The 22,927-nt window shown below is 40.9% G+C and overlaps 1 protein-coding gene across 11 annotated transcripts in view; it reads left to right on the top strand.

Moving 5' to 3' along the window:
• Window positions 1-22,927, top strand: part of abi1a (abl-interactor 1a) — a 55,364-nt gene that overhangs the window by 452 nt on the left and 31,985 nt on the right. For all 11 annotated transcript variants that reach the window (XM_034108421.2, XM_034108419.2, XM_034108420.2 and 8 more), the window contains exon 2: window positions 15,827-15,994. In XM_034108421.2, the coding sequence (XP_033964312.1) occupies window positions 15,827-15,994 (168 nt within the window). The remainder of the gene's footprint in view (window positions 1-15,826; window positions 15,995-22,927) is intronic.

Raw genomic sequence — 22,927 nt, 5'->3', positions numbered from 1 at the left:
CGTTTACTGAGAGTGTATATACTTTTTTATTATTACAGTGGGTCGGTTCAAAAACTGCTTCCACTCTCACTGCTGATAGGGAGGCCTTTGAGTGTTAACGTTACAGCAGCAAGTTTTAGCTGTTACAATTTTTTATTTTTTTATTTAAAGACACCAGCAAGATATTTTATATAGTTTTTCCCCCTTATTGACATTGACCAGGACATTGGTTGGCATTGACATGCAAACCTAGATTTGTGGGAAACTAAATGTCACATTGACAGTACACGTCTACATGAATATTGTAGTAGCACAGAGCAGTCCATGCCATTCCATAAGGTCATTAAACTCACCATTTAAAACCACAACAGTCCCCATTGGGATAGTACAGAAATAAAACATTGGAGGTGTATTGGCTACATTATTGACTTGCAAGCACTATTCTATGCCAGTGCATGGCTTTTATTGTTGCTGAATTATATGTAACTATTAAACACATTTGAATGCCACATTAAAGCCTTATAAATGCGTCGAAATCTGTGGAAGGCAGCTTTATGGAGAGTTTATTTAAGCTTGGTTTGCAGGCTTGCAACAAGACTGAGGGAGGAATGTAAAGCCTTTGTTAGTTGGTCAATAAAGGTTGGAGGTATTGATTTTTCTCAACTTATTCATGGGAACAGACCTTACTTTGGTTTTAATCACAGCTTTCTCCCCGGTTATTTTAGTTATTTTTGCCAAAGTAGCTCATTCTGTAATTAAAGTTCCTGTTTTGATAGTTTACTAAGGATTATTTTACATGTCTCATAATGAAATGACTCAGCGAAACTTCATACATCATTTTGTATTTTCGTGTAAATATATCTGTGGTAAGCCACATCTAAAAAAGCCAGAGCTGCTTTTTGAAAGTGCACTGAGTGACACACAAACTGTGGTTTGTGAAAACAAATGTTTTAACAGGAAGACACACAACCCACAATGTCAGCTGCAGAGGGTGTGTCCATTCCAGCTGTACTCCCCAAGGACTCCCTGTAATTTAGTTTTTGTATTGTCCTCGGATGATGTGGTATTGTGAAGCTCAGCTCTGAATGTTGCTGTAATCCTCGCAGACACTACAGAACAAGAAGCTTATCATGGTCGATCCATTGTGCCCCTTAATGAAGTTGATGACGTTATTTTGTTTCTCCCCATGATGGTTTTAATACAGGGTAATAACTAAATGTCCTTGTTGTGGATTACCACAGCACACTCTGAAATGAGATAGGGCCATTGAAAACTGATTTCCCATAATGACTCAGTAACAAGATCTATAAGAAAGTAGAAGGAATGTTTTGTTGTAAAATGTTCACCAAACTTTTTTGCAGGGAGTTTTGAAGATTAGCACTGCTGGTATTTTCTGTCCAAACAACAGTTTCTAATAGCCCAACTTTGTCGCTGATCATTGATGACTTTTTTAAAGCACATTCCTAGCAAAATGACAACCCTTACTTTTTTGTAGTGCTGGATGGCAAACCTACATACTGACAAATAAGGAGATGTGTCTGGCGCAGAGATTATTGTAAACTACTAGAAGTTGACTTTGGTATTCCACAAAACATAGGTGCTGAATTGGTTAGATAATACCTGATTCAATGTATAACTTTGCATTTGTTAGATGAAACAATAGGAATAACTATACGGTTTTTATCTGTATTGCTAGAAGTACTGGCTTTTAAATCCATGGCCCTATATTTAAGGTCAATACTGACACAGTTATCTTGCTCATTAGCCAGTACTTTGTCCAAACTAACTTACAGTTAGACAACGTAGACAATCTACATTATTAAAACACGAGGATGCATCCTTGTTCAATAAGGAACTGAAATTATATTTACATCTGACAACCTCTGTATTAGGGCTGCTCAATAAATGTTTTTTTTTTTTTTAAGTTGAATCATACTTAAAGTTCAGGGTAATCAACTGTTAAAAACATACAGTTCACATTTTATTTCTCCAATAAATGGATGTTTTCAAAGTCAATGAATAATCGCATTTAATAATCGCAATTACAATTATTGACCCAAATAATCGAGATTATGGTTTTTGCCATAATCGAGCAGCCCTACTCTGTATTATCCATCACCATTTCAGTGTTTGGTAAATGGAAGAGGCTCCATAACGATCATATATCATCAAAAGATAAACATCTGAACCAAGATCCGAACTAAAAAGATGTAAAAGGATGTACAGTATGTGATCTAACACAAGCTAAAGGCTATCAAATGTGTTGTGCGTCTGTCCTTGTGTTTAGTTGGAGCACTCTTTTTAAACGCTGATGTAAATAAACTAGGATTTTAGGCTTTTGGGCACACGTTGGGCGCTCTGTGTGAAACGAGTGTCAGACTAACAGTGCACTTTTCATAATCCCTCTCTGTGTGCTGCAGATACACTCTCTCTCTGCCTCAGACAGACACACACACAATCACAGACGCATACACTGTGCACTCTGAACTAAACCCCGCACATATCAACATGCCTCAGCATGAATCGGCTCGTCCTTTCACCACTCCTCCTTCACATTTCCATCCCTCCTCTCCTCTCTGTGTTCCTGTCATGGAGGCTGTGGTGTTGGAAGTGTTCAGTGACTCGTAGTGTGGCTCAGCAGGCTGAAGCAGATGGAGAAAACAAATCACTGCCCTACTTTTCTACTTGATAGTGACTTTTGTTTGAGTGTTTAAAACTGTGTGTAACTTATGACACACTGACAGCTCAGAGTTATGTTTCCTGTTTGCCCCGCTGACCGGAGACTACCTCCCTGGAAATGCCTTCAGGAAGTGCCTTTAAAAATAGAGCCAAAACGCCCTTTTAAAATGAAGATACACGCACAGAGATGAATCTGACGGATCTAGTGTTTCTTATTTATTTTTTCTTATTTATTCTCATCCATTCAGGGTAGTCTCACTGAAGAAAAACAAAATGTTACCTGCTGCCCTATTTACATTTATTTGGCTCATTTTCGGTGTTGTCACTTTGTTTAACCTCTGGGACAAGGACACATGCACTGTATGCAGAGTAGGCCACATGGCCATGTTGGCAGGAAGACACACTGAGAGGGATGTTTTTTTTTTTTAGATACTAGGCTGTTTTTGATTGATTTATTGACATAAAATGTATAGGCATCTTATGGATGTGTAGCCTTCCTTTTTCATATGATTGTAAATCAAATATCTTTGGGATTAAGTCTAAGAGCAATTTAAACAATCCATTTATGTAATTGCGAGCTCTGATATTGATCATATTTTGCCATAGATGCTTCTTTATTAATTTCATTGATAAAGTAATGAATTGTTTAAACACTGTCAAACAGTCAATTGATAGTACTGACAAGTACAATACCTCATTTAAAAACCTCTTGTGTCAGCAGCCTATTGGTATTTAAAGCTTGGTTACATGTTATTCTTTGAGCATATGGCTTGATATCTCATATCTATATATATATATATATATATCATAATATATTGTAGCCCCATCATATCCGTTTCAAAATAGCCACATACTGTATTTATCCTTCCACTTACAAAACATGTGGGTAATATCAGGGTTTCCCACACATAGACTATACTTGGGCGGGCCGCCCAGGTATATTAACGGCCGCCCAAGTATATTTCGCGACCCATTTAGGTTTTGTTTTTTTTAATATTTTTTGTATAATTTTTTTTTTAATAATTTTTTATTTATTCGTTCGTGACCACGACGCCATCTGCGATCGATTAACTTGTGGACAATGATCGCTCGCTCCCTTGCACTGATCTTGCCTCCTTCTGGCCTGTTAGGTGGCCTGCCTCACACAGGGTGACTGGCTGTCCACATGATGTGGCCTGCCGACATGGCCACTGTCATACAGATCATAAATCAAAGCCCTTGATTGGTCTCTGTGTGTCATTCAAGCTCGGGATAAGCTCAGCGCAGGTGAGGTAAAGGACTCTCTGAGTGTTTAGATAGTTAACTTAGTCTAAGTTCTCAGTGGGTCTCAAACGGTGTGGTCACCAGTTATGTAAACACATATTAAGGTGAAAAAAGGTAAGATACACTTTTAAAACTTGTTGAGAGAAAACTAGTCTTTGCTGCTGCCTCAAAGAGGAGCAGGGGGGAGAGGAGGGAGACGGGAGAGGCTGATTCAGGAGCACAGACACACTCACAACTATAAATGAACCAAAAATAAATTAATAAACAAGTTTCAGTGTTTTTTTCATATTGGAAATGGTATGTTATTGGTTATGGCCATGATTTTATGATTATTGAAATGTATACAGTTCTGTTTAATATAGGTGTTTCCATAGATCTAGTCTCTATATTTTCCCCTCAAAATGCACCAGATTGATGCATTTAACTCCAAAATAAAAAATAAAATCTTACCGGGGGGCATGCCCCTGGACCCCCATAGAGGATTTGAGGTCGACCCCACTAAAAATCACATGGATAGGTTCCTAAATACATTTATAAATACATAACATTTTTAAAATAGTAATCCATTTCCATATGTTCATGTGTGGGTAGTAGATTTAAACTATAGGGCTATCATTATGGGCCCTGCCTGTACCTGTTCGCTCTGCCATCGCGTGAAGGGTCTGCTAAAAGCGACCAACAGAAAGGTTAATGTTGTTGCATGTCACCCCCCCCCCCACCCCCCCCCCCCAACCCCCCCCCCCCCGCTACCACCACTACCGCTATTTCAGATATGTGGGAAACAGATCTGTGGGAAACACTGGCAGTTAATGGACCAGCACCAGAGGTGTTCCCATACACACAGGCGTTGGAGCTGTTCTTCATGAAATCCCAGAAGGATGAAGTGCTCTGACAAACAGTGCCATCGTTGCGCAAAATGATTATACAGGAATGAAAAGTTTTTTTCGGGCACCCCCCCCCCCACCCGCTGCCACCACCCGCCCAAGTATATTTCAGATCTGTGGGAAACACTGAATATATTTTCTGAAATTGATTTTGTGCCATTGAATAATCGGAATACAGTACCAGGGAATAGGGAAATGGAAGTAAGATGTATGGAAAATCAAGAGGTCATATGTCAGATCGGATGAATGTCGCAAGCTCGAGAGCATGTGACGCTCCCTGCTGAGCCAGCATGATGCACATTTCTAGTTCTGCTCCTAAATAAGCAGCTTTGAACTGAGGGCTGACATGTGATAATCGATGCAGGTAGCCCCTCGCGAGAGTCCTGGAGATATGTCCTCTCTGTGTCCTAGTCATATAACCTTACCTGTCCTGCCCTGTTTTCCAGGATTATTAATGCTACCCTGGAAGAGAGCCGGTGGTATATTTGTTTTCAACACTGCTCTGTCTCTCTGGGTTAGTCCCTGTTTCCTGTCCTTCTTTTTGAGTCTCTTTCCATCTCTCCCTCTGCCGAGTGGCCTGGTTTTTCTCCCATCATGCTGAGGCCTATAGCGGCTCTCCGCCTACAATTGGGGCCCATTCATCCTTTTGGACCACCTGTCACTCTTTCCCCCTCAGCTGACCGGAGATGGCTTGGTCCAAACTGTTGGACTGATCTGTTAAAGTCTGGTTAGACTGTAGGAGTTTAGAGGAATTAGGCTTATATTGACATCTTTGTCAGGTTTGTATTGATAGCTAACACTTTTTCTGTTAAAGTGTGAAGAATCTGCCCAAACACTTTCTGTGTCAGGATGAGGAAGCAAACGGGAAGAAAAGCTTCTGAAATACTCATGTGGTTGTGTTTATTTGTTTATCAGTTGAGTTTGTTTTTCCAGGAGTTTAACTTTCTGCCAAACCCCTTCACAAGTCACTGCTGAAAGGTTAATGAGTGTCCTCCATGTGCACACTTCCCCTTTGTGTCTCCTGCCTGACATATTGAAGGAATTGTTAATTGTGCGCTGGCAGATCATCAAGGTCAGGTAGACCTTATGGCCTTTCAGTCAGCCTCCATCTGCCCTGGAGGAATTAGGAATTCAAATAGTGTACTGCAGAGTTTTTATTTTTCAAAGAGCTACAAGCTAACTCAAGAATGGATTAAAGTTAAGTCTGCAGGTTTTACTTATGCTTAACACGTCCCAGTGTTGCTTTCACCACAAAGGTCTTTTCAGGTGGCGCTAAGTTTCTCACAGCCTCATATGTAAACGTTTGGATGTGAACTGATTCTGAATAGGTTTTTAATGAGATCTGTTTTAGAATGAGTGTTATCCTCAAATGTAACTGTAACTAAGATTATGTTCTGAGCAGGACCTTTCGCAGTGGATACATGCGTCAGTGATTGCTGGTGGACAACTGAAGTATTTGCAACATTTATTTGAAGTCATGTTATATTCATTGCAAGCATAAGCTTTCTACAGCTTTACACTGACTAGTTTCCTCGATATCCCTGCAACTTTTCTAAACTGCATCGGAGCTGTCACTTTATTTGAAGCTAAAGTTTCCTTAAAGTCCTAAAAATGAAATATCCATCTGTATTGCATGCCCTCACACCCTCAGTGCGATTTACAGCAGTTTATTTGAGGTACAACTAGAAAACATGGCTGAATGTAGCATATTCATTCAACGCCATGCTGCCATACAGTGACGTTAGCATGACAATACATCTGAAGTCCCATTGCCACTCGGGTGAAGTAGAAAAGACTGTCTTGAAAAAGGGCAATTCTAAAACATAGTTAAGAATTTGGTTACATCATATGTGTTGCTTTGGATTTAAGTAAGTAAAGTAACAAGGTAAATGTTAGTTCTTCCCTGCTATAATGGCTCCAATCAATATTGCTCTTGCGAGACTCTGCATTTTGAACATGTCTGAACTTGGTATGTCATCGAAATGTAGTAGAGTGGATGTCGTAGTAGGAAGCGACAAAGAAGCTATCTCTTTTTGATGCAACTGGCAAAGTCACCATTTGGTTTGACCGTTCATCTGTTTTCTAATGTGTGCACTATAGCAGGAATTGACCAGGAAAAAGCCACATCCTAAATGTGTCTTTCTTCTTATATCATATTCATTAGTGCTCCACCTTATTCCCAATCAGCTGCTGAATGTCAGACAGCCCCATCAGTATAACCACCCACAGAGAAGTAGCTCCCAGCTGTCTCACTTATCCCACCACGTCCAGTCTGCAGCGGTCAGCAGTCGATACAAAGTGCTATGAGAGCTCTTCGACCTTCCAGCTGGACTTACAGTCACTCTGCTCTTAGCTTACACAAAGCACCACTCCTAGTCTGTGTTTTTGAGGGAAAACTCTTATATCTTTTCTAAACTGTTTAGTATACAGAAAAATGTTTGGTAGCTCCCTTACAATGTATGTTTTTCATTCCTGACACTGTAGCAGAGCTCTCCAGCAACACTTCAAAGTTGGAAGACATGTTGCAGGATTCCAAACATTCCTGAACGTTTTTTTTTAGTTCGAGTGCATTTCCCCTCTGGCCAAGTGGGAGCACATAAACACAAATGTGCCTGTCAGCTGTACAAATCCAGGGGCAGATTGCACGGTATAGAGTTGTCATACTTGGTGCCGTACGAACAGATGTAGCATGTTATTGTAGTCTTTATTTTCGTCCCTGTGTAATATTTTTGCGATGTTCCAAAACTTTTGTGAAAAACCCACATGAGTTTCGATTTAGACAATTTGGTCTCGCTTCCCCAGATCTTTTATTAGTCATGTTCGGAGGAATACTCATTTTGTCCATTTCCTATTTCTGCTTCTGGGTGGAGGGGCAGCTACACCTCCTCTCACCCCTGAACAGTTTCTATACTCGGGGAGGAAATCTGAATCCTTTCCTCCCTGGAAGCACCACCTTGTTTAAAACAAAGCATCATTTGACTTCAGTGACAGCTAGGGCTGCTCAATTAATCGTATTTTAATCGTGATTACGATTATGGCTTGCAACGATTACGAAAACAACGTAATCGAAATAAAACGATTTTTTTTTTAAATTATTACCTCTTTTTTTTATATATATATTTATATATATTTTTCAGGTGAATTATACTTAAAGTTCAGGGTAATCAACTGTTAAAAACATACTGTTCACATTTTTTTTCTCCAGTAAATGGGTGTTTTCAAAGTCAAAGAATAGTCGCATTTAATAATCGCAATTACAATTATTGACCCAATTAATCGAGATTATGATTTTTGCCATAATCGAGCAGCCCTAGCTGATAGCCGTTATATTGCCAGACTGGATGGGTGTCGAAATTGGAGGAATTTTTCCAGTTCACCGCCTCAAACATTTCCCATGAAACTAATCCGCTGCCACTCCCTTTCTGCTTCCAAATAACATTTAAGATTGCTACTGTGACTCTGACGCTGTTTTCAAGTGGCTTCTAGATTATCTAGCTTGCCTCAGTTCCTAGCTACAATTTTTGTGTGTGTACAAGGACAGTGCATTCCTCTGTACTCCCTTTTTAAACCCAGCTGAGGTGCTGACAGCCTGTCTACTACTGCCTGGATACTCTGCAATCTCTTTCAGTCATTACTCAGCTCAGAAATATGAGATAAAGCGCCCCAGGAGCTCACCTCATTCTCTGCATCTCCTGCTTTGTGTAGTACTCAGCTCTCGGGTGCTGTTATTTACCTTTTTGTACTAGGCAAGCACACATTTTGTCCCTCTTCTGGTGATTATCTAAAGCAAAGTAAGCTCTGTTTATCTATTGTAGTCCTTATCCGTTGATACCATATATGTCACAGGGAGTCACAATTATTGGGTAATTGAACAACAAATCAATTTCTTTAAGGAAATACGGACAGCTGTCTCCCGATGCGTTACCCAGCGGAAGGGAGGCACTTTGAATCTGTTCAGAAAAATGACAAGAAGCTGATTTCACCGTTTACCCATTTTCTGACATGTTGTCTCAGTTTATTTTAATCCTCCTTTTCAAGAAAAAGATTCTTAGTGCAACTGATCGTGTTGACTGAGCTCTGGATTTTAAGAATTACAGTTACAGCATGATTAACGCAAGGCTTAAGATTCAACCTCATGTAAACCATGAAAGAAAGGCATAACCTCGGTCAACCCTTACCATTCAGCGCATCAGCTTTCTTGTCCAATTCATCGGATTTCATTGTGGCTGTAATCACCGTGTCACTGGGGAAATTAAAGTAGAGGGGATGACTCTTAATGGTCTCTTTGGTGCCCAGTAAACGGCTGATGATTTGAAAGGGATATTCAGCTAGTGCTGTGTCATCTTATAAGTTGCTTCATTGTGGTCTACCCGTTGCAGAACAGACACATTTTCCTTTCACTTATAGGAAGCCCTGTCCTTGTGATTCAAAATGAAAGAAAGCTGTTACTCGGGGAATGAAACAAGCATTCACACAGAATGCATGCGTAATGACAGAGGATTGGACACATTTCTAAAAGGTACTATTGTAGCTATTGGAAAACATCGACTAAATATTGTGTGGAAGCATACCTCAATTGAATATGTTTGCAACAAATGCAGGACAGAAATGTGTCTCTTTAGACGTTGCACTATTATTTAGGCTGCTTGTCTCTGCAATTCACAGCTAAACCAAGTAAATCAAGCAGTTTCCTATAATGTTGCAATCTGCATTCCAAATCCTAGCAAATAGCAGCGCGATTACATTAAGACTTTCTAAAAATATAGATATACTTATTTCTTATACAGTTTTTTGTTGGGTAACTGCATTGTCACTGCTGCTGTTTGTCTATGCAGCTGAAATATATTGACAAACTAAGTTAGGAGTACACTAGCTTTTTAGTATTGTCCGTTGATTCGAATACGGGTGCTTTTTTAGAAATTGCTAAAAAATGACTGGTTATAAAGGAAGCTGCAGATGCCAAGATACCCAGCATCATTTCCCACAATGCATGTATTCAGGGAACCCTCCCTGCCCTGACATCTTCAAACTTGTAACACAAAGTTAATATTTTAAGTAGTGCTGTCAAAATTATCGCGTTAACGGCGGTAATTAATTTTTTGAATTAATTGCGTTAAAATATTTAACGCATTTAACGCATGTGCAGAATGGCCCGCCCCATACGTGCCACCAGTGGCAGCGCCAGGGTATGGCTGGGGTAGGCTACACCCATACCAAGAAATCCACCATGAAAAATGATGTTAAAGTAAGCAAAATAAAGTCTGCCAACTCGCGCGGAGTAAATTGCACAGACAGCAGTTAGTCAGATCGATTTCAGGAGCCACGGTTTTGAAAACGTTTGTCACGTAGTGATCGTCTTCTCAATAGAACATCTTTGATAACGGCGTGGTGTTGTTGCAGGAAGTCCCGACAGAGAATACTCTTGCTGTAGTACAGGGCAGAGCCATATAATAGTAATACTATGGCTCTGGTACAGGGGTGCACATAACTGGTACGCAGGTTATGTGCGTAATCTGAAATGCGTACCGTCACTTGTGTCACAAAGCGCATTTGCGTACCGACGTACTTGTGAAGCTTTTCCAGAAGGCGGTTAGATCACCGGACGACAGAGTCGGTCTCCGTGTGCACAGACAGGGCTGCTGTTAACGTCGGTCTGTACAACGGAACTGTGCCAAAACTACGCCAACCGGCTGCGGAGGGAGACTCTCTCTTCCCCCCGCAGAGAGGGGGACAGCCCTAATTTTAAGTAAAACTCAATAAAGACCCCTGATATAACTGATCTCTAACTTGCAGCTTTATATGTAGGCCAGCAGTCCTGCACAGGCGAGCATATGTTGTCCAGTAATCTGTTAGAAATGTCCCTATAAAGTAAAAACTGCATCCCCTTTGGTTTGTTTGTTTTTGTTTAATATGTGTTCATGCCGCTGTAGCTTCATTTACCACACTGCATATTGCAGTGTCAGTAGTAGGTGTCTGTGTATGCACACGAATGAATGTGTTTTCAACAGATGGCCTTAATGCTCCGAGCCCTCTGGAGGAATCTCTCCTCCTTTCTGAGGCTGTTATCACTCAACACATCTGCCGCTCTGATTCCCACTAAAGGAAACGCAACTAACACAGTCATCTCCTGCAGCCACCCAGCCAGCAGCTCTCCAGGTCAGGAGCTTTTAGCCCTTTGGATTGCTTCAGGATTAGTTGTGCGCTGCCATAGTGGAATCAGTAATGAGACACGCAGTTACATGGTTGTTCCTATGACCAAATGTTCCCTTTTCTTCTGCTTTGCCCCCTTCCCACTGCAACCAGTAATCATGGCTTCCACCACCACCTAGCCCCTGCTACGGAAGCTTATTATCAAAGTCCAGTGTCCCCCCTCCAGGCAGCGGTCTTTGGACTCCGCTTTATGAGTGGCAGCGTCGTGATGAGCCTGCAGAGATCAAACAGGATTGCTCAGTTTGGAGCTCAGCTCTTTGCCAGCCTGTTTGATGTGAGGTGGTTCCTCAGAAAGCACCGTTTTTCTGGTTACGCCACTTTTTGCCTCTCTGTAACCGTCGTTGTTATTCTCTGTTTGGAATCATTTGAAAGGAGAATGAAACTGTGGAAAACTACCTGTAGTAGAGATGTCCCGATCCGATCACGTGATTTTCAGAAGATCGGAATCGGAAAAAAAAAATCGGGAATTATTATTATTTATAAAATATTTTTATTATTTTATTTAATGTTACAAAACAAAAATGACCATGTTCACGTCTTAAAGTCGTCCTGAGGCCTTAGTTTTGGTTTAAAATGACACAACATCATGTATGTTTTGGGCTTGTTTTCACAGACCTGGTTGCTTATTTCTCTCAAATCTGGCAACACAGTGGGCGCAGTGTCTAATAGTAGCAGCAAGCTAACGAGAGGCTACGTTCAGCTGGTTACTCAAGAGTCAGGACAGAGAAAATTTCAGGAGTTTGTAGGTATTATAAAATTGAAAGCGAAGGCAGTGTAACAGCCAGATGCAATGTTTGCAAGGCGGAGGTTCCGCGTGGTGGAAAGAACAGAGCTACGTTCAACGCGACCAATTTAATACGCCACCTGAGAAACAAACACCAACAACAACACGACGAGTACACAGGTAACGGCACTGAAACAACCGACACTTTCAGAGACTTTTAAAAGGAAAGAGTAACTGCCCCAGAACAGTGAAAAGGCCAAAAGAATAACAGCCAAGATAGCTGAATTCATGGCGTTGGATGACCAGCCATTGTCTGTTACCTTTTTTTTCTCTTAATGCATTGCATAAAGATCGGATCGGGAAAAATCGGTATTGGCAGATTGTCAAAATCAAATGATCGGAATCGGATCGAGAGCAAAAAAGGTGATCGGGACATCCCTAATCAGCACTATGGTGCCATCAATGTTGAACTGGGTTGTCAGAATTTCCGAGTTCCCAAACAGTCATTTCCACTGAAACATCCCTGAAGACATATTTATTTATTTCCAGGAGAACCTTGACAATCCTTACTTAAAAATAGAGATGGTTGCTCCATGCTGCACCTTAGTGAAAACCGTTGTAATGTAATCTTTTTTGGCACCTCTGTCTTTTTGGTCTCATTAAAACTGTCATACATACAGCACTGTCCAACTTCTATCTGAGGATATGTTGTTGTAGCATTTGTATGCACAGAATAGTTCTTGTCAAATATTGCTAACAAGTTTAACCTGGCCAGAATGTTTTTTTGGACCGGCTCTGTGAAGCTGACAATTGAGCGGTCCGACCAACCAAGGAGGCAGAGGCAGAACGTCCAAAAATATAACCCGGCGTGGGCATTTATTAAAAACATGGGCACAAAGTTCACCGCCTCAATCTGCGGTTCTCCTTTCACCCATCCTGCAGCCACAAGGATCTCACACACACACACCCAGCCCTCTCAACAGACAGGGCAACAGAGCCTAAATACCCACACTCCAATCATCACGACAAGACACAGGTGAGGGGGGAGGAGACAACACAGGACACCAGGTGCACACAATCATCAGCCACAGACAACCTATACTGTGCAATCATGCCAACAAAGTGCCATATCACCCGGCCTGAAGCCGTCAGTCCATAGTGACGAAGCCACCTTCGCCACAGGCTCCAATTTCCATATTCCACGTACAAGTGGAAAGCATGATTAGTTTGTCGTTTGATTTTGTGCTGTCAGCTCAGTTAACTTAAAACAACCACTCTTCTTCATTTGTTGGCCTTGTGAGCAGGCTAACTTGCCAGCAGGGTAATTCATTTTAGTGGCCGCTTGCAGCTTCTGATGCCAATGAAATTCTACTGTATACATTTAAGGAATACACCGCGGAAATATTTTGTATCAAAACTTCATGGCCTGTAGGCTTGAAAGGTGGAAAACTCCCTAAATGTATAAAGAATACAAAGAAATATGGGTGCATCTTTAGGCAGCAGCTGCAAGCTAATTAATCAATAAATTACGTGAGTATCAAACATTATGAAAAAATGTTAGCTGAACTTTTGATAATACACTGAACAAAAATATAAACGCAACACTTTTGTTTTTGCTCCCATTTTTCATGAGATGAACTCAAAGATCTGAAACATTTTCTATATACACAAAATAACCATTTCTCTCAAATATTGTTCACAAATCTGAAAAAAATCTGTGATAGTGAGCACTTCTCCTTTATGCCATCTTGATATGCCACATCTCACGGGTGTGGCATATCAAGATGCTGATTAGATCCGAAAACCAGTCAGTATCTGGTGTGAGGGGTAGGGTTAGGGGTAAGGGTAGGGTTAGGGTAATGTTGTGAATTGAGTGGCCCGTGGTGGTGGGGTTATGGCAGAGATGGAGTACTCGAGTCCTGGACTCGGACTCGAGTCGGACTTGAGTGCCGATTTTCGGGACTCGTGACTTGACTCGGACTCGCGCACTGATTGACGCGACTCGGACTTGGACTCGTGAATTCTCGCACAGGATGACTTGGACTCGGACTCGGACTCGTGAATTCCCCCCCCCACGATGACTCGGACTCGACTCGTACATTGACGCTCCGACTTGGACTCGGACTCGAGCACATTTTCTCTGGAGTCTGATGTCCTCTATCCTGTATGGCGAGTTCACGTACTGGGCCCCGCTGTTCCAGCCTAGAGGTGGAACCCCGCATCATGCTGTATGCTTTCACAAATTCTGCTTCCACATGGGAAAAGAGCAGCGCAAAATTCTCGTTATGTGGAAACAATATTGAAGAGAAGGCTCCGTAACACATTACTCTAAGGATCGAGTTCAGACATATAAGCTGTCTTGAACACTATCATCAGAGTAACGTGATCTAATAATTAAATAAAGATTCAGCCGATAACGAAAGCACATTGCTACTTAACATGCAGAACGAAGTCATTTTGCATGCTAAGTAGCCATGTGCTTTCTGGGGCTAAATCTTTATCAGTAAACTGATTTAACCCGTAAAAGTTCCTTCAAAATAAGAGTCCCGATCTTATTACTATCAACATAAAAGTGCAAAACGAAAACTTTACCATAGGAAAATATTGGCATACAAATATAATCACTTCTCTAAAAGGTAACTCATTTTAAATATAGTTTATTTATATATAATAATAATATTAATATTAGAAATAAGCTTTATATTTGTATAGCACCTATTACAAGAATTGTAGCCAAACTCGCTTCACAGCAGTTCAATAGACAGGATAACAGCAATGTAGAGGAGCAGCTACATTTCAAAACATATATCCACGAAGATTAATACATGAAGACTTGTGACTCGGACTTGACTTGGACTCTTCTTAAGTGACTCGGACTTGACTTGGACTCTTCTTAAGTGACTCGGACTTGACTTGGACTCGAACACAGGTAATGATGACTCGGACTCGACTTGGACACTCCTTGGGTGACTCGGACTTGGACTCGGACTCGACTACGACTCTCCCTTGGTGACTCGGACTTGGACTCGGACTCGAAGAGTGGTGACTCGAGGGTGACTTGGACTCGTGAATTGGTGACTTGACTACAACACTGGGTTATGGTATGGACAGGCGTATGTTATGGACGACGAACACAGGCCACTCGATTCACAACATTACCCTAACCCTACCCCTAACCCTAATCCTACCCCTCACACCAGATACTGACTGGTTTTCGGACCCCCCCAGACCCCGCCCAATAAAGCAAAAATGCACGTTTCAGAGTGGCCTTTTATTGTGGCCAGCCTAAGGCACACCTGTGCAATAATCATGCTGTCTAATCAGCATCTTGATATGCCACACCTGTGAGGTGGGATGGATTATCTCGGCAAAGGAGAAGTGCTCACTATCACAGATTTGTGAACAATATTTGAGATAAATGGTTATTTTGTATTTTGTGTATATAGAAAATGTTTTAGATCTTTGAGTTCATCTCATGAAAAATGGGAGCAAAAACAAAAGTGTTGCGTTTATATTTTTGTTCAGTGTAGTAACAGCTGATTACAGCAATTCCCGGACATTTTAAAACTCCTATAAAGGATCATCCACTTCCAATATGTGCAAAATAAGCATAGTTTTGCCTCAATACGGGTAAATACAGGTTCTGTTGATAATGCAGTTAAGTGTAAGCAGTTGAACTGTTTAGCTTACCTCCAGTAAATAAAATGTAGGCACCCGTTTAACCTCCAAAAGGATACTTCCTCATTAGAAATTAATGAAATCAAAACAAAGTATTGAATATGCCAAGTACATTTAATTATCTCAAGCCCTTTCGAGTTCGGATATGTAATCAGTTTTGTGTATTCTGTTCTCAGAGCCTCCAGTATGGCTGCTGCATGATGGGTTACATCATCTCAAATCCTCCCATAGAGAGCATGGTGTCTGGGGAATTACAGCTGGGGTGGGAAAAGGACGCTCTATTGGCCTGAATCCACCACAAACCTGACCTGGATACAGGGCTAGAATGTTATCTGATATTATTAACAGTAACTGGGTTCCTCTTACATCTTTTTTTCATCCATTTTTTTTCTCTCTAATCTCTTTTCAGGCCCAGGACAAGAGGAAAGCTCTGGAAGAGACCAAAGCCTACACCACCCAGTCCCTGGCCAGCGTGGCCTACCAGATCAATGCCTTAGCCAACAATGTGCTGCAGCTGCTGGACATCCAGGCCTCGCAGCTGCGGCGCATGGAGTCCTCCATCAACCACATCTCCCAGGTCAGAAACACACACACACACACACACACACACACACACACACACACACACACACACACACACACACACACACACACACACACACACACACACACACACACACACACACACACACACACACACACACACACACACACACACACACACACACACACACACACACACACACACACACACACACACACACACACCACAGACCGTACAGCTGTGAAGAATGGTACCCCACGCTCCCCGATTCTCCTTTTCACTTTCAAACAGACTCTGTTATTTTCAAACACAGTACAAGGACTTCTTTAGTAACCATGGTTCCTTTTTATTACTCAGTATTTGGTATCAGTCTTGCACAAGTGTCTGACTGGCTGTGTGTTTGGCTAAATGACTGCTGGTCTGTTTTTCCGCACAAGCCACAAAACACATTATAAAACATGTAACACAATCTCTTTAACTGGTATTTATTGGTCTGCAATTCTGATTACATAGCAGCCCTAACACACATAAGGACATCATTATAGGTCTGTCTTGAAGCCTGTAGTCATATTAGTAACATTTATCCCCATATACTTATATAATGTTATTTGACAGAAAAATATCAACAACAATTTTCCCAAAATACAATGATTCGAACCTATACAAAAGTGCTTTTTGAAGCAGTATATGTAATGTAATGGTATACATATATACCCTGGCAAATATAAATGCATACTTTATCAGATGAGGAGATCTTGCTTTACTCTGAAGACATTGATAGCTATCTCTCTGATATTAGTTTTTAGGCCTTGATATGTTTCAAATTTTAAAGGACAATATTTCGTTTTTACAGAATTCTTGCATTCATGTGATGACCTGTTTTGATTTATCAGTCTATCAAATTCAGACTTTCTGTCTGGTGTTCATGTAGTTACCTCTTTCTCCAGAAAATCATCATTCATTGATTTTTTTTTTCGATAAAAAAATCAGTGTTGCACATCAATATATAAGGTCATATCTAACTTATGTGTATCAAAATATGTTGCTTTAAACGGCAATGTTTTCTTTTCCCAACCTTTGTTCTTGCCATGGCTTGAGGGTTCTGCCATGTGCAGGTAAATCCAGCCGCTCATCCAATGAAGGCATTAAGAGCTCAGACAAATCAAACAGAGAGCTCCGGTCAGGTGGCATGTCGTAGATTAGAAGTGTGAGGCATTCACTGAACCGGGAACATGTATAACACCGTCTGTAATGTAGTGTACATTCTTAATAATGTTAGGGAGTCATTTGTGATGGAATGCAAGTTCCTTTTTACACTTCTTTCCCATGGATGCTATCTGTGTTTTTCCTCTGTCAGAGCTTTGCTAGGAGCGCCAGAAAATCATTCAGATTTCACTGAAGGTCAGCCTAATGGAAGGAAAGAGGACTTGTGAGACTTGAGGGTTTGAGAGAGAGAGGGAGAGAGAAGGAGAGAGAGCAGAGAGATCCGGGCAATCGGAGGGAAGGATGAAGGAAATGGAAGATGGATGATGACAAGCAAAGAAAGGCAAGAGAGAGAAACCAAAAAGGCATATTTACACTCCTTCAGGTTTGGAGTCAATATCTGACAAATGGCATTTAGCCTATGCCACGGTCACTGCTTGCCTTGGTCTCCATGACAACCCTCTGGGCCAAGTCTGAGAGGCAGTTAGACTTGGTCTCTGAGATCAGAAGTAAGAAGCCATTGCCAAACATTTAACCCCAGGCGGAGCTTACATTGTTTGACTTCTGTCTTAAGTACTCATCACCAGCTCTTGCCTTGTGCATGGGAAATTCCATTCTTCCTCTGCTATTTTTATATCCATGTTTGTGTAACCATGGTGAATATGGACTAGTTTGTGTCATGATGAGTCACATTTACTGATGATGGGTCAGTGAAAAAAGTGTTCCTTCTTGTTTTAGGTCCGAAAAGTGAAAACATTATCTTCCAGATAATCTGTATAGCCTCAAGAAAAACACCCTACTCCTTCAGCCTTTTCCTATTTGATCAACATTTCCCTACAAATATGAAGCTTTCAAAACTTCAAAACACATAATGCCTTAAAGGTCACCTATCATGCAAAATCCACTTTTTCTTGTCTTTTATGAATAAACATGGGGCCCCGTCTGTGTAAAGAGATTCTGAAAGTTTCAGGAAAAAAGATTCTCTCTCTTTTTGTCCTGATCCATTTAGATAAAACCCTGTCTGAAAATGAGCTGATCAGATTTTGGCCACTTTATGATGTCATAACAATTTTTGTTTTGGCTTGTGTAACCATTAGCCAATCACCAACCAAGGTAACTCCTCCCCCCCCCACACACCTTATCACCTGAATCTCCTCCTAGAGCACCATTGTGTTATTTTAAACCAAATATCTCTCAGAGGGGCGTGGGGAGGGGCTCCTTATTTTCAGACAGAGAATCAGCACTTTTGAAACAGGGCTGAAACAGAGGGGATTATGGGATGCTACAATGATTTGTTTGGTATTTCGAACTAAACACTTCAGAGACATGTATATCTGAGACCTATAATATATTAATGAAAAACCGTATAATAGGGGACCTTTCATCATTCTTCATCTCCATAGTTATTTTATATGATTGGAGAGAGGAAGTCCCAATGCATTTCCTTTAATGATCCGTATCTCTGTTTTAATACTATATAGACAGGGCTGTGAGCTCTGCGGGCCGTGGGTGTGTTTTATTGCTCCACTGTCAGGTCCAGAGGTGGATCATTATCGTGTTGCATTCTGCTGAATGGGTAATGAAGAGGAAAGTCTGCAGCTCGTGGGATATCTGTCGTTTTAACAGTGGAACAGTGTTTTCTCAGGAGTATACCAATGAAACATTATGACTCAAGACACCAATGATAAACACGCCGCAGAATGTACAAGACTATAGTACAGTCATACTAGCTGTTTCTATTTTTGTCATTGTGTTCCGTTTTTGACTCTCGCCTGAAGATGGGATGCTCTCTGACATTAGCGTGTCAGTCAGTGTGTGGTGAGACGTAGCCTGGCGTCAGGGCCGTTTCTGTGGATGTGCCCACAGTTGGGAGGGCTTAACTCTGGTCAGGGTGTGTCAGCTTGGTTATGGTATCTCTCCAACTGGAACTGGTTTCCCTGTACTGTACTGTAATGCATTAAAAAAAGGAACAAATACGATGCACGATTTTGAAAGTCATAATTAGAATCTTTAGCAATTAAAGGTGGGGTTTGTACGTTTGAGAAACCGGCTCGAGATACACTGTTTGTTATATTCCATGGAATGCTCTTAACATCTCGATAGCAATGAATATCTGAAGTGCTTTGACAAAAAATCCATAAAAAAATGTCATCTGTGGAAGCCGTAGCGCTGTAAAAAGCACGACCAATCATCTGAGCCGGCCCGGCTAAAATAACTGGATGGCCTACCTGCTTGTCAGCCTTCCATCTGTGCACAAACTTATCTCGTGCCCTCATTGGTCATGTGCACGTTCGTGTGTGTTGGAGGAGGGGCTCTGTGAGGAAGTGGCAGATTTCTTCCGGCTGTGTATTTTCAAATTCTGGCGCACTCGAGCTGGTTTCTCCAAAGTGACATACCCCACCTTTAAACTCACTTCCTCAACTTCAGAGTTCAAAACAAACTGCATTCAAACACCTGTAATGCTGCAACCAATGATTCCATTCTTCAGCAATTTAAATGTGAACTATTTACAAATGTACTCCAAACTTTTTTTTATAGAACCCAATGATGCCAATTTGTAGTACTGAGATGTCCAACCTATGTGACTTTTGGCCACTGGTTCCTTGTTTTCTGCAACTGGTTAAACTTTATTTTTGACATTTAGTCATTTCAGATGTGTGTGGATGTGTTAATTAAAGTCGTATCTTTACCTAAACACTTATTGATATTCAGTGGATGGCAGTGTCAGGCTGCAGTATGGCAAAATAATAAAATGTGTGTGCTTGTGTCTGTGTGCGCAGTAGTAACAGATGCTCAAGTATGTGTGTGTGTGTTGACAGGTATTTGTATCTGCATAACCTACCCTGCTGTCATTCCCTTTCACAAGCCGGGGTCTGCGCAGTATTGAGGCGGAAGGGCTGATGGTTAAATAGAGTCACTTGCGGGGCTTCCACCTTGTGCTGCGTGTGAAGTGGCTGCTAAGAGACTGCGAACAGGGAGCGCTTTGTGTGTCCGGCGGAACAAAATGCCTCTCATTGAAAACCCCTCTGTGATACCCCAAATAGAAAGGGAAGAAAGAAGAAAAGGGTTTGCGTGTGTTGGGAATTCACAGTCAACCCAAGTCATGCTGCAGTTCCCGTATCCTGATTTTCATATTTTCTCCACTGACAAAGATCTGAAGTTTAATGCATTAGTTATTCTCTTAAATCTGATCTGCACCACATCCTTTTAGAAATAGACATTTGAACCCAAAGGTATACATTCACACACACACACACACACACACACACACACACACACACACACACACACACACACACACACACACACACACACACACACACACACACACACACACACACACACACACACACACACACACACACACACACACACACACACACACACACACACACAAAAATCTGAACTTGTCATTAATGCCATAAAAAAAAAAAGTGATAGTGAGTCATAGTTTCGGAGCCTGTGGCATTTCATTGAGGGATCGTTGGTGTGGAGAATGAGTCATAACAATGGAATACAAGCAACTTTATTTTAGGAAACTTGGGGATATATTTCAACTGAAATCGTTCAGGAAAAACGGAGAGAACAGCAATATAAATGCATATTGTTTCTTTTGGCATGCTATGGGTAAACAAATACATTCAGCTCATGGTTCAGCACAATACCCAATGTAGAGCTCACTCTTTGTTTAACTATGGCATTCTGAGCAAACCTGGAATGAAAACAAACCGATATGTTCCTCTAAAAGTATGGCCACTATCAATTATAAGTTGCCCTCCAGCAAATGATGCCATGGTATAAGGTTACATCCTTAGTGTATGCTTGTCTTTATGAGTCGATGCGATAACGAAAACAAATTAAACAATTACCGACAAATTCAGCACAAAGACCTCTGACCTCGAAATAGTGATACACCCACGCACATGCTGAGCTATAAATAATAACATGTAAGATATTTGTATCTTTTTTTTTATTGTGGGATTTTAGCAGGAAGGAAGTACTGAGTCAGTCTAAGGCAACAGTTGTGGGGAAATGTGGTCAGAAAAATGTGTTTCTATAGTATTGTTGTCATGCATTGCATGTTGTGTGTGTGTGTGTGGGGCGTTTGACCTCCCGTCGAGGAAGAATGGCACTCATCCAAACAGGAAATGAAGCCTTATAGGTCTCTGTGAGAGAGTGTGTGTGCGTGCCTTGTGTTTCCTGCTGATCCCAATGGTGCCTGTGTATGTTGGTCTCTCTCCTGCCTCTCCTGGTGGTCTCTCCCACTTGCCTGGCTGTGAAATGCAGAGTTTGTCTGTATTTTCTTTCACTGTTGAATATGTATACTTACTCTCGATGCCTCTTTCCGTTTTCAGTGTTTGTTTGTGGTGTTTGTGTTAGAATCTTTGTGTGGTCCATTGCCTCCGGGCAGTAGTTATTCAGATTTTATGAAAAGATGGGACTGATAAAGCAAGTTATGATTGAAAAAAGTTTCACATGGTTTTTCATTATATCATTCTTCATTAAAAAAAAAAAAAAAACCTTTAAATTTAGGTTATTTTCATTATTTATGTCAATGTTTTTTTTTTTATGTAATAATTTGCATGTTTGGATCTAAAAGATTTAAATAAAATACAAATCTTTTGAGAGCCCATTTTGACATCTTCGAAACGTTTTGTTTGCTGGTTTTGTCCGTACCAAAACGATATTCATAGCTTAAAATTACGTAAAACATAAAAAAAAAATTTTTGGCAGGTGTAATTGTTAATCCATTATTAAAATTGTAGCAGTTAAATACTTGACTGTTTTTTAAAATAGTAATAATTGTTTTGATTCTAGGACATTTTTTGGATAAGAATGCCACACATGTGTAGGTTAAAGCGCCTCCGGTATTAGAAAATGTTTACTCTCACACTATCCCTGCAGCAAAACAATAATTGTAATCTGTTGATAGCTGTTTTTTTAATTAATCCCCAACATTGTTTAGACTTGAAATGTCACAAAACAGAGAGAAAGGCCAATCAAAATTCCCCCTAAGACAGAAACGGCTTGTTATGTCTCTCGTGTTATATCACCAAAACAGTCCAAAAACCAGAGGACAAACAGCACATTCTTATTTGAAAACATCAAATGTCAGATAGACAAAATAAATAAATTCTAAAAGTTACATAAGGTGTTGATTCGTCTGTCTAATCTTCATTTGATTAAGCATCCATGTGTATACCCCTAAACATTGTTGCTGCATTAGCTTGCTGTGTGTTTCATTGTGAGGTGTCACGCCCTAAATATGAAGTGTGCTAGCACATGCTCTCTGTCCTGCGTGAATAGAGGTTAAATGACTGATGTTCAGTGAATCATCAGCTCCTCTGCTCTGTGGTAACTTCCTCTCTTGCTCTCCCCTTCACCCCCCCCCCCCCCCTACTGCAGAGCATCATCATCATTACCAGTGCATTCCTTCCCCCTTAACAACCCTCTGCAATTAGATCTAATCATTACACCTCTGTTCTGCAGTTCCTCCCTTTTTAAGAATAATCTAAGCAATTATTTGACATCTCTGTATAAACAGGGCTGACATGGAAACCAATCTCCCCTTATTGAAGTCACAATCTGTTGTCTTTTTTTGTTCCCTGAATCTAATGGCGCATTTCCACTGCAGGGCCTCGCACGGCTTAGTACGGTATAGTTAGGCCTTGGTAGGCCAGGCTCACTTTATGCTACGTTTCCATTAAAGTTTAGGACCTGGGGTAGTAGCTATAGTAACGTGACGTCATCTTCAATGCGAAA

The sequence above is a fragment of the Pseudochaenichthys georgianus genome, chromosome 20, assembly GCF_902827115.2.
Source record: "Pseudochaenichthys georgianus chromosome 20, fPseGeo1.2, whole genome shotgun sequence".
Taxonomy (NCBI): Eukaryota; Metazoa; Chordata; class Actinopteri; order Perciformes; family Channichthyidae; genus Pseudochaenichthys; species Pseudochaenichthys georgianus.
The sequence above is the reverse complement of the archived record's forward strand: the minus strand, read 5'-3'. Positions and strand labels throughout refer to the sequence as shown.